Below are 12,649 nucleotides of genomic sequence, written 5' to 3'. Positions count from 1 at the left end.
ACAAACACACGCCAATCAAGCACGGCGTGAGCCACGCCCCCCATTAGGTTTGCGAGCAGCCGTCTGGGTATTCTTCAAAGACTTGCTTGCCTTGGTCCTCTCGTTCTCCAGGGTTTGCATGTGCTCCTTGCGGCGAGCTTCATTACGCTCTCTCCGCATGAGCTCATCCTCGTCCTTTCGTTGTTGTTCGTATTCATCTGCACGCTTCTTGTGGTCCTTGGCAATACGCTGCTCGACTGTTGAAGTGCCGATGGTTTCTGAGACTGATTTAGACAAGCCGGAGCCGACCTTCCCGAATTTCTGGTAGATGCGGTCAATGAGGCTGATCTTCGCATCTTCCAGTGCAGGTGACGCAGAGAGTTCGCTGCGTGCTTTCTCTTGCGCGGCTTTTTCCTTCTCGAGCCGTTCCAGCAGTTGGCGAAGGCCCTTGCTTTGGGTGCTTTGGGTGACAGCCGAGAATTTCGGCCCAGTGGATGGCTTTTTAGCGATCGATAGGGACATCCACTTCCGGAAGGCTTCCGAGTTGATCACGTAAGTTTGACCCAGGCCGAAAATACCACTTGCCACAAAGTAGAACTGCAGGGCACTCGGCATGAATGCCATGAAGGCAAAAGACATGACAGGGAAACCATATATGATGTACTTTCCTGCTTCGGTTTGCATCATGGGCATGGCGCCGGATTCACCACCTCTCTGTTGTCTTTCGTTAACATCGCAGTTATAGTAGACCACATAAGACCAGAACTTACCTTCAGAGATAAACACAGGGTGCCCGCAGCAATCATGGGCAAGATGTAAGTAGGATCGGCAATAGTCAGGTCCTTAACCCATCCCGCTGTTTCCATGGCCAGGGCCGGCACTGGCAACGAAGTCATCGCTCGCACGACTCGGAAGCATCCGAAACCAAGTGGAATTTGCAACATTGGAAGAAATGACTTCATTGCCTTAATTCCGTGCTCATCGTTGATCTCCTTGAGCTGGGCCCTTAAAATCTGGGCTTCCTGGGTGTTCCCTTCGGTCGAGGCAGCGACCATTTTTTGCCGGAGGGGGTCAGTCTTAGCTTTGGCGTTGGTCATTCTTGCTGCGTTCTCGGATGCGCCAAGGACAGGCTTCAGCATTGCTACACGAGTCAGAAGACCGACAGCCACGATACTAGCCCACCATGGCAAGCCGGTCCATATGTGAGTGTGCTCGATAAGCCATTGCATCGTCGACGTGAAGCCCCAGCCGAAGTCTAGCCCAAGCTCCTTAAGGTATCCAATTCTCTCCGGAATCGAGGTAATATCCTGTATGTTTCCCGCATTCTTCAATGTGCCATCAAAAGCAAATTCGGGGAGTGTTGAGTCGGAGGAGGTGGAATTGAATCGGACTGCGGCCGGGCCGACAACAGCTGGTGTCATGCGCCACGGAGCACTTCCAGATAGCGCTGACTTCAATTGGCCCCGCTGGCTAGGGAACCGTAGGCTTTGTGACCGCAAGGTAGACATCTGCAAAGCCAAGTCAATTTCGATGTTTTTGCAAATCCGGGTCAACGGGAAAACAGACAGATCGAGAGGAGCGGGACATGGACATGGCGGTCATCCTCTGACGTGCAAGGGCAGCGGCTGCGCCGGACCCTTTCAGGCCAACAGGTCCCATCATTGTGCTTTGGGATAATTATAGATGGGGAGATACCCAGTACGGAAGAGTTGTTCTTCTGCCTTTCGGCGCGACTTTTTCTGCCCGGGCGGTAAATACCCCCGGATCACGGCTACGGGACAGGACAGGCACGGAGACTCGAATATGGAAATATGCATATATCGAATTCATAGACTTGGATATTCTAATATTGTAACAAAAGCTGGTTGCAAAATGTAAATCCTAATTCGCCAAACGCCCCCCCCTGCCTGAGCCAACAGGTCTATGTACAACCACTAAATCCAGGTGTGCACAGAAAGCCAGGTATCGATCCCAAATCACATATGCTTCGGTTTTTGTCTCCCGCGTAAATGCAGTCGTTCTTGAACGGATCAAAGGCAGAAGAAACATCAATCACTTATTCCAAAGAAGCAGTATCCCTCAGTCCAGGACGTCTCCGCTCCGAAGGAAGCTCCCGCATTTCAACACCCGGGCCCACTGCATGTGAGCGGCGGTGGTTGGGGAAGATCTATATAATGAAGAGTAGCTAATTAGTTTATCAGAATCGACATGAGCTCATAAAAAAGTTCACATACCTTAGTGTTAGACCATCCAAGTCGGAAAGCAGCCTCGTGTGCGAACAGTTCTCCAAAGCCTAGCATGAGGCCATTGACGAAGGGGAGGAAGAGGTTGATGGCCGCTCCGCGCAGAAGACCCCAAACACTTGGCGGCTTATAGAGCATCATGAGTGAGCTTGCGCTTGAAGGGACCGAGGAGGACATCTCAAGGTTCGCGGAGTAGTTCTCTGAGTCGGAGGGGACGGTCATGGCAGAGTCGTAGAGCTCGGCGGGCGAGGCGGAGGCGGCGTCGGAGGCCATTATTAGGATCGGAAAAGACCGAGTAGTTGTATTTTATCTTTAAATAGCAGAGTCGGAGTTTGTGTTGACCCTTGAGCTCGAAACAAAGGCAAAGTAAAAGAGGCTAAAGTTGATGCGATGGTCCCGATGAGCTCGCTGGGGCATCATGTGGATTATGTCAGCAGATTGTATGCCCGCCCAAGATCCTATCACAGGTTCTGAGTTCTGATTTGTGAATAGCGTCTTGTTTACTCTAGAAAGTGAACCCAATTTTGGAGAATCCCCAACTTTTACCTTCACGTCTATTTGACGCTGATACCCGGATCGTGTTGACGACAGCGAACCTTTCAAGATGGATCAATGACTGTTTAGGCCCGATTATTACAGCCCCAGTACTTCTAACTTTCATTTTTCTTCGACGTTTCTCTTTATCCAGGAGGAATCGATAGAGCACATGCTGTAGCTAAAAAAACCCCAGGCAAACCCCAAGATAGGTACGTCATATTTGGAAGGAGAAACAGGTTGAGCAGGTAGATGTATGTAAGTCCCCGTTATATCATCTATCAAGACAAGATGTTTCCTTCTTACCACTACCAACTTCAAGTTATCTACCCGTGGACATATTCTAGATTCTCTAATGTATTAAACTGTCCCACTAGATCAAACCGACTTCGATCTGCTCATAAGAGTACGTATAATCATGATGTTATGTGCTATAAATAAATTTTGTATTAAAAACTATCAATATGTTAAAAGTTCGATCAATTATATATGCAATGGATATCGAAAGACGCCGTGCCGATGTCATCCATGTTCTTTTCCACATCAGTCATACCAGCAAACCATTTCCACAATGCTGCACAAACTGAAAGAATTATGAAATTACCTCCTCTTATTTAAATTTCCCGATATCAAGTTTGACAACAATTTATGCCTTGATAGCTTTCTCCTCATCGTCATGGAAGGCGAATTTCGAGAAACGACGAATGGAAGCTCCCTTGAAGTAAAACACATAGGGAATGGCGCAGCAAGCCAAGCCGATGAATGCAAGAAGCGAGCTGGCCCACTGGTCACCCAGACGTTCGTACATTTGCTCTGTGAACAGGACGGTGCAAGCACCCCAGATAGAACGGATGAAGGTCTTGGCTGCGAGAGCAGATGCTGCTTGATGCTGGTAGGTATCAACTGGAAAAATAGTTAGCAACGACACAGATCAAAAAAGATTTAATGGTTTCGGTACATACCAAGGTAGTTGTTGGCAGAGTTATAGAGCAGGATAACGCCGACTCCAATAAGGAAGCCTCCCATCGCCGGTCCCATCCAGTGGATATGGGGGTAAGAGGTCCAGGCGAAGACGAAAAGACCACAAGGGATGCACCAGCAAGCCCACATCATGGGAATCAGACGTTTTTCGGCTGGAGGCTTGCCACCGCATTCCATGGAGACCTTTAGGTAGTGCTTGTTGACCAAAGGAGCACAGCATGCGCTGAAGATCACACCGATGGCTAGAGGGATAAACATGAGACCGGTATTAGACGCGCTCCATCCTTTGCCGCCCTGGTAAACAATTGGGTAGCTAGAAATATCGTTAGTCTCTAGTCTGTGTTGATATAACATGCTGACGACTTACGCAACGAAGAACATGTACAGCAAGCCATAAATGACCGACATGTAGAGAGAAATGAACAAGACGATGGGCTCGAGGAACAGAAGCTGGAAGGGGCGGAAGAGGAAGATGCGCAACTTCTCACCCATGGGGCGAGGATCGAGCTCGGTTTCGGTGGTATACTTGGGATCATCCTCAGCCTTGCGAAGTTTCTGGGCTCGCTTCTTCAGCAAAGTTGGTGCAAATGTCTCGGGAACAGTGAAGGTGATCATGACCCAGGCCACAAAGGACAGAATAAGCTGGATCCAGTAAAGCCAGCGCCAACCGCAATTGTCAGCCAGGTAGCCACCAACAAGTGGGCCAACGGCCGGACCAATGAAGGGAGCAGCGCTGAATGCTGCCATCGGAACACCACGCTCCTCACTCTTCCACAAATCAGCCAGAGTACCACCGACTAGAGTCATGGGGGCACTGAAAGCGATTCCGTCGATCAAACGGCAGGCAATGAGAGTTCCAATGTTCTTAGAAACGGCACACGGGATGACGAAAATAACAGCGATTGCCAAAGTCAAAGCGTAGACAGGCCGACGTCCGAAGATCTCGGACATTGGAGCAAAGACCATGGGTCCTAAAATAGGGTTAGAACTATACAAAGCACATGGATCACATCTGTGAGTTACTTACCAAGACCGAATCCAATAACGAAAACCGTGATAACGAGCAAGCTGACTTCACGACTGATACCGAATTCCTTGATGGGTCCCTCAATATCAGCTGTAATGACACTACTGCAAAAGGCGACGACAAAGCAGGTGAATGCGACCACCATGGTACAGTACCACTTGTAGGCCTTGGACCAATTCTTGGGGTTCTCCGGATCGTCAATGGTGAATGTCACCATCTTCCAATCTTCCATTTTGCCAGTAACATTGGACTTCATCGGCTTGATGATTTCACCTGTCCTCGTCTCGGTGATGTATTCACGTAAATCGGCGCCATCATTGACTTCACGGACTGGTAGGTCGAGGTAATCATCGGGTTGTGCTTGAGCATGATTAAATTGGCCAGGCCCGATGGAGGCTGTCGGGCTAGTTGCATTTGTGGGGGTCTGATCTGACTGAGGAGTCTCCATTTTGAAAGATATCAGACTGGTGATGGGGGCTGTACCCAGACAAAATTATATAGTGTCGTAGTTATAGGTGCAAGGTGTTGTAGTTGGGGCAACGTGTGGTCATATAACATAGATTGTTTAAACCCCTGGGGTAGCATTCTTTTATAATTCATTTCCAATAAATTCGGCGCCGAATTTTTGACGAGTGGATCATAAAAAATAAAAAAAGGCAACAAGAACCGTCCATGGATGAAGATGCTCATACATTTTTGCTACAACCGGAACCTTTGATATCAGCCCGCACATGGGTTGCCTGATAGGGAATAGTGGCGCTAGCCTTATTAGGCAATATGCTACGACGACGTCTTGGCTTTATCGCCATCTTAATTCCCGATGCCTCATTTTCCTTCGAGAAAAAGACCTTGCTATATCTTTCCATTAGCAATGTAAATCACTATATTCAAATTAGTACGTGGCTCTACTCATTGAGACATTGGTAAATGGACCCTCTAGGGATGGTCTTCCCTCAAGTAAGGAGAGTACTAAAGTCACACTAGAGAATGCGCTATTTCATGTGTCGATCAAGAATATCATTGATGAGCAGGAGCAGCTGAGTACGCTGTACTCTGAGAATTTCATTTTGTATACGGAGTACTACTACATACTTCCTATCTTGTTTAAGGTACTTTCCCGAGTTCCAGCTTGGCATCACAAAGCGGGTCTGGCTGTGACCACCACGCATGAGACCAATATATAGAGGCTGGATTTGGAGAGGTGGAATTATGAGATGAGAGTCATCTTATCTGTCAAGATTGCAGGTTAGGTTTAATTAAATAAATCAGAGGTGTGTGTATCCAATAGTTGTATCTACTTGCGAAGAGATGACCTCGGGAACAACATTGAACTCTTTGGATCAACTCTGCGCAGGGGATATTACAGTGTCACATGGATGTGTATACAACATATATGTCTGTTTCAGGCGACACGCCTGACTGGGCCACAGCGGGTCAATAACATCATTTTTTTGCTTCCCCTGTATAGATCGGAACATAATACCACATTTGGGAACGAAAGTTGATTTCCTTATTGGGAACTAAACCTCAGGCGAGGCGGATCTTGATTCGCCGCCACAGCATTTTCTGTCTTGTTCTAGATTCTTGCATCAGAGCTGGGCTTTTCAGCCTACCAATAATACATAGCACTTTCCAAAGGTTGTGGGTCATATCTAACTTGCATCTATGAGACAGGTATCTTTTGTAGGTGTTATACTCATCAAAGATACAAGCATTCAAGTCATGTGTCCCTTGCCCCAGAATTACTCCGTAGTGGAAATATTTACTTTAGGGTTTGGAATGTTTAATTATTATTGCTTGGGGAATACTCCGTACCTCTTGACGTAGGCTTTACCCCTATCCACATAATAAAATGCTCGTTTGTTTCTTTGCAATCTCGTGTACTTTGTACTAGTACGAACCCTGGAAGCACAACATCCGAATTATAAATAGTACATATCATCCTAGTGGATTATCTAGTGTATTGTGTTCTATTGGGAATTGTTGTTAACAAAATGAGAGCAAGTCCTTTTGGAACAGTCTTCAGTATGTAAAGCATGACCTGCCCACAGACCAAATCATCCTCATCGACTTCAGAGCTGGGTTCTATCGCGACTGTCTTGTTCGGATTTCCACTATATCTTAATTCACATCGCCCGAGATACTCCTCGGCGGAGAACTCATATCTGCCGTTAATATGTGGGGATTTAAAACCCTTCTCTACGAGATTTATGCTGACCCCAGTCTTGTCAAGATCCTGTTTAGGTGAAACAATGATGCAAGGCCCCGCCAACTTCTCCTCTGCAAGAGTTTTTACTAGTTTATGGATGCTGCTAAAGGGAGTATACAAACAGTTGCAGTTGATTGTGGGCGAAGTTAAAACCTCTGCTCCAAGATGGAAGCTTTACTTAACCCGATGAGGAAAGCGTGCATGTAAAACTTTGGGAGAGTAACAAGGAAATCATTCAGTCATGGGCTGAAAGGGAGTTCTGAAGATTCTATGTCAGATTGCTTGGTAAATGAGTTATCTAGTCTTTTCCTGCACAAACTTTAGTGCTTTCCTAGTTGATGATTTGACGTTCAAATTGTATGTTTCTAGTGCTTTTCTGTGCTTGTTCTATGTATGTAGACTTTCAAGGTGTTCTGTTATTATCGCGTAGTATAGAAACTAAGTGAACTAAGTTCAAGTGTCAAACATATGAGGAACATTCCAAGGTTGATATATGAAACCATGAACCATGCTGCCTCCAGTGTCTGGATTGTACTCCAATAACCATAGGTTTCCCTCTTCTTTTTTTTTGAGGTAACTGATGGGTGGTTTTTTTTCATTCCTTTTTTCCTCTTGAGTAGATTGGAGATCACCTATATCATAGGTTTCTACAGGCCAAAAAACCCCTGTTGTTGTGGTGTTTCTTTGTGTTGTTGTTATTGTACTGAAGTGATCTCCCAGGCCCCACACTTTCCGGTCGGAGCAATGCCCTCCATTCGATGCCTTCGCACTCCATTCAATACTGTCAAATAACATGAGAGAGCCTAGTAATTGTCACATTTTACAAATCGACAAGTTCTTTCGAAAAGATGCATGAATGGATACATGATGGTATAAGAAAACTGAAAAAATTGAAGAATTTGTTGGGGTCAAACTCTAAATCCGTTATCAGCACATGACCCAGTAAGATAAGCCGCAACGGGCTTAGGGCGGGGGAAACTCATTTCTCTGACAAAAAAAAAGCGGCGATAGAGTCATCGCCGGCCTCTTCTAGCGATCTTCTCAAGTCCACTTGAGAGAGGCACTCGAGCCACTAAATCTCCTTTGATACCAGGAGAATCAATCCATATCTCCCGTGTCATACTTGACTCATTGGGAGAATCCCCAATTTGCTTCACGATGACTTCCACCGATACTTATCTGGCTATCCCAGGCTCCGTTGCCTTTTCCCGCTCCAGAGGCCATGCTATTGCTACCAGCATCGGTGTCCAGGACGTCCGAGCCCAGTGGATTCACTATGTGCATACCACCCAACCCTTGGATGAGCCCCAGCGTGCGGTACTCGAACAATTGCTTCAGTACGGCGATATAACAGACATCCCTCCTACTTTCGAATCCACCGACGGTCAATTCGATACCTTCTACATTTTCCCACGAACTGGTACCATCTCGCCATGGAGCTCCCAGGCAACGGGCATTTCGCACGTCTGCGGCATGCAGAAGTACGTCAAGCGGATCGAACGGGGTATGAAGATTTCGTGTCTTCGTAACAGTGCGGAGGACTACAAGCCGGAGTACATGGATACGCTTCATGATCGGATGACTCAGATCATTGGCAAGGATGAGCCCGAGTTGAGCCTCATGTTCTCCGAGCACGCTCCCCAACCTCTCAAGACCATCTCTCTCCAGGGCGGTACCAAGTCCCCCAAGGAGATCCTTCAAGAGGCCAATACCGAGCTCGGCTTGGCCCTTGATGATTCAGAAATTGATTATCTGGCTGAGGCCTATGGTCCGAATGGCGCAATTGCCCGTGATCCCACTGATGTCGAGCTCTTCATGTTCGCTCAGGTCAACTCGGAGCATTGCCGACACAAGCAGTTCAATGCCTCCTGGGTGATTGATGGAAAGCCCATGCCAAACAGTCTGTTTGCCATGATCCGCAACACACATAAGAAGCATCCCGAACACACCGTGAGTGCCTACAGTGACAATGCCGCTGTGCTGGAGGGCCCCGAGGCCGCGTTCTGGGCCCCCGATCCGACAACCGGACAGTGGATGCACACCAAGGAAGTTGTGCACTTCCTAGCCAAGGTTGAAACACACAACCACCCCACTGCCGTTTCACCTTACCCTGGTGCGGCTACAGGATCCGGCGGAGAGATCCGTGATGAGGGTGCTGTCGGCCGTGGCTCGCGCCCTAAGGCCGGTCTCTCCGGCTACTGTGTGTCAGACCTTTTGATTCCTGACTTGAGACAGCCATGGGAGCTCGATGTCGGCAAGCCAAACCACATTGCCAGCAGCTTGGACATCATGCTGGAGGCACCCATTGGTAGCGCTGCTTTCAACAACGAGTTCGGCCGCCCCTGCATTGGTGGATACTTCCGCACTCTGCTCACTGAGATTGACGTGGGCAATGGTGAAAAGGAAGTGCGAGGATACCACAAGCCCATCATGATCGCTGGAGGTGTTGGAACCGTTCGCCCCCAACACGCTATCAAGCACCCAGATGTTGTCAAGCCCGGTTCTTTCCTTGTCGTCCTTGGTGGCCCCGCCATGCTTATTGGTCTGGGAGGAGGTGCTGCCTCCAGTATCGCTTCTGGTGAAGGATCCGCTGAGCTCGACTTTGCCAGTGTTCAGAGAGGTAACGCCGAAGTTCAACGGAGAGCCCAGGAGGTTATCAACGCCTGTGTGGCCATGGGAGACAACAACCCCATCAAGTTCATCCACGATGTTGGTGCCGGTGGCTTGTCCAACGCCCTTCCTGAGCTGATCCACGACTCGGGCTTGGGAGCTACTTTCGAGCTTCGTGAAATCGATAACACCGACCGTAGCATGAGCCCCATGCAAATCTGGTGCTGTGAAGCCCAAGAGCGCTACGTCATGGCCGTTGGTGAGGAGAGCATGAACAAGTTCACTGCTATCGCTCACCGTGAGCGTTGTGGTTTCTCCGTTGTCGGTCGTGGCGGCGGTTCGTCCGAGGAAGAAAAGAGACTCATTCTCCTTGACCGAGAGTCCAAGGAATACCCAGCCCCCATCGACCTTCCTTTGTCTGTGCTTTTCGGAAAGACTCCTCGCATGACCCGGACTGTCGATTCGCGGAAGCTGACGCTGCCCGCCGTGGACTCTAGCCTCGCCAAGTATCTTCCCTCTCTCACTTCGAAGACGGAGATTGTCGATGAGGCTATCAAGAGAGTGTTGTCTCTGCCTGCAGTCGGCTCCAAGTCTTTCTTGATCACCATCGGTGATCGCACTGTCGGCGGCCTGACGGCTCGTGACCAGATGGTTGGCAAGTGGCAGACACCCGTGTCGGATGTCTCTGTTACTGCCACTTCCCTGGCCCAAGGTATGAAGACTGGTGAAGCCTTCGCCATGGGTGAAAAGCCTACCTTGGCTCTTATCTCCTCGGGTTCGTCTGCTCGCATGGCTGTTGCTGAGTCGCTCATGAACCTGGCTGCTTCCGATCTTGTGGATCGTCTCAGCCAAGTGAAGCTCTCTGCCAACTGGATGTCTGCTGGTAGCCACCCTGGCGAGGGCGCTGCTATCTATGAAGCCGTGGAAGCTGTCGGTCTGGATCTGTGCCCTAAGCTTGGCATCAGCATTCCCGTCGGCAAGGACTCTATGTCCATGAAAATGAAGTGGAAGGATGAGACCTCGAATGAGGCCAAGGAGGTCACTGCCCCCATGTCCTGTGTCATCTCTGCATTTGCGCCGGTTGGTGATTTCACCAAGACCTGGACTCCAGCTCTTCGTAGCTTCGAAGAAGTTGGGGAGACTGTCCTCATGTTCGTGGACCTTTCGTTCGGTCGCAAGACGCTTGGCGGATCTGCTCTTGCTCAGGTCTTCAATGAAGTCGGTTCCGAGTGCCCTGACATTCGTGACGTTGATCTCTTCCGGGACTTCTTCGATGCTACACAGCAACTTCAGGAAGCCGGAATTGTTTTGGCTTACCACGATCGCTCCGATGGTGGTCTTCTGACTACTCTCGTTGAAATGATGTTCGCCGGTCGCTGCGGTGTTGAGATCATGCTCGATAACATCTGTGCCTCTTTCAACACCAAGGATCTCATTGAAACCCTGTTCACCGAAGAGCTTGGTGCCGTCTTCCAGGTCCGCAAGGAGCACGAGATCCAGTTCCGCTCATGCTTCGCCACTTGCGGTCCTCCTCCAGGTCTGATCCACAAGATTGGACGTGTCTCTCAACAGCCCAAGCAGAACCTTACCATCTACCACAAGGCTTCTTTGATCTACCGCAACACCCGTTCCAGCCTCCAGCAGACCTGGGCCAAGACCTCCTACCACATGCAGAAGATCCGTGACAACGCGGACTGCGCGGAGCAGGAGTATGCCAACATCCTTGATGACGCCAACCCCGGTCTCTCTTGGAACCCTACCTTTGACCCCAAGGACAAGGGCTTGCCCATGATGACTAGCCTTTCCCAATACTCCCCCTTCGCCAACAAGCCCCGCGTTGCCATCCTCCGTGAGCAGGGTGTCAACAGTCAAGCTGAGATGGCCTTCGCCTTCAACACCGCTGGTTTCTCCGCCGTCGATGTCCACATGACCGACATTCTTTCCGGTCGTGTGTCTCTCTCCACCTTCGCCGGTCTCGCCGCCTGCGGTGGTTTCTCGTACGGTGACGTCTTGGGTGCCGGCCAGGGTTGGGCCAAGTCTGTTCTGCTGCACGAGAACACCCGCAAGGAGTTCCAGGAGTTCTTCGAGCGTCCGGATACTTTCGCCCTAGGTGTCTGCAACGGCTGTCAGTTCCTGTCTCGTATCAAGGATTTGATTCCTGGTGCGGGTTACTGGCCCAGCTTCGAGCGCAACACCAGCGAGCAGTACGAAGGCCGTGTCTGCATGGCCCGCATCTCCGACCCCGACCCATCCCGTCCCAGCGTCTTCTTCCACGGCATGGACGGCACTTCACTCCCTATTGCCGTCGCTCACGGCGAGGGTCGTGCTTCCTTCGCCGGTTCCCAGGGCATCTCGGCTTCCGACTTCGTTCGCGAGGGTCTTGCCCCCGTCCGATTCGTCGACAATGCCTCCCTCAAGCCCACCATGAAGTACCCCTTCAACCCTAATGGCAGTCCCGAGGGTATTGCCGGTGTGCGCAGCCCCGACGGTCGTGTCCTTGCCATCATGCCTCACCCCGAGCGTACCGTCATGAACGGTATTGCCAGCTGGTTGCCTCCGAACGCTGAGTCCTGGGGCGAGATTGGCCCTTGGGGACGTGTCTTCTACAGCGCCAGACGCTGGGTTGGTTAGAATTTTTAGTTCTTATTTACGAAGCTTTTCTTTAAACAGTTTTTTTCCCTATTTGTTCTGAGTTCTTATCCATATACTCTTTGTGATACTGGAGTTGAAAAAAAGAACATGCCAAAATGACCTCTCAAACCAGTATATAGCAAAATTGATCAATAATATTTCCATATGAATATAGATCCAATACAATTCTAATATCTCTATGGATACGGATATAGTACGGAAGGATTCCGAAAGGACTCGGAATGGAGATTAGCGGAGATAGAGTGAGATTGGTCGGCCGTTTTGAGTTTCCGAATCTGGTAGAAAACACGCCTAGGCTAGGGCTACTTTATTTTGGGACAGAGATTTATTTATGTAGTTGGAAAAGTCATTACTACATATTCCACTACCCAGTGTCAATTCGTAAGCAATGTAACGCCAACTCCCCGCTGGAAT

The 12,649-nt window shown here is 49.4% G+C and overlaps 4 protein-coding genes across 4 annotated transcripts; 1 reads left to right on the top strand and 3 right to left on the bottom strand.

Annotated features, from left to right (window-relative positions):
- Window positions 1-15: 15 nt before the first annotated feature.
- Window positions 16-1,641, bottom strand: N7471_007432 (membrane insertase OXA1; the record flags this gene model as incomplete). The annotated part of the gene is made up of 3 exons (XM_057280151.1): window positions 16-693; window positions 750-1,487; window positions 1,546-1,641. 3 exons carry the CDS (start codon window positions 1,639-1,641, stop codon window positions 16-18), a joined length of 1,512 nt encoding a protein of 503 aa, XP_057134411.1.
- Window positions 1,642-2,035: 394 nt separating this feature from the next.
- On the bottom strand, window positions 2,036-2,495 carry N7471_007431 (TOM13-domain-containing protein; the record flags this gene model as incomplete). The annotated part of the gene is made up of 2 exons (XM_057280150.1): window positions 2,036-2,146; window positions 2,214-2,495. The coding sequence occupies 2 exons, from the start codon at window positions 2,493-2,495 to the stop codon at window positions 2,036-2,038; spliced, it is 393 nt and encodes a 130-aa protein (XP_057134410.1).
- Window positions 2,496-3,402: 907 nt separating this feature from the next.
- On the bottom strand, window positions 3,403-5,212 carry N7471_007430 (MFS transporter; the record flags this gene model as incomplete). The annotated part of the gene is made up of 4 exons (XM_057280149.1): window positions 3,403-3,659; window positions 3,719-4,050; window positions 4,105-4,708; window positions 4,765-5,212. 4 exons carry the CDS (start codon window positions 5,210-5,212, stop codon window positions 3,403-3,405), a joined length of 1,641 nt encoding a protein of 546 aa, XP_057134409.1.
- A 2,919-nt stretch (window positions 5,213-8,131) lies between these two features.
- N7471_007429 (phosphoribosylformylglycinamidine synthase) lies at window positions 8,132-12,214 on the top strand (the record flags this gene model as incomplete). The annotated part of the gene is made up of 1 exon (XM_057280148.1): window positions 8,132-12,214. The coding sequence occupies one exon, from the start codon at window positions 8,132-8,134 to the stop codon at window positions 12,212-12,214; it is 4,083 nt and encodes a 1,360-aa protein (XP_057134408.1).
- Window positions 12,215-12,649: the final 435 nt, after the last annotated feature.

Source organism: Penicillium samsonianum (genome assembly GCF_028829775.1).
Source record: "Penicillium samsonianum strain IBT 33392 chromosome Unknown utg000004l_segment0_segment0, whole genome shotgun sequence".
Taxonomy (NCBI): Eukaryota; Fungi; Ascomycota; class Eurotiomycetes; order Eurotiales; family Aspergillaceae; genus Penicillium; species Penicillium samsonianum.
This window is presented reverse-complemented; position numbering and strand designations above follow the sequence as displayed.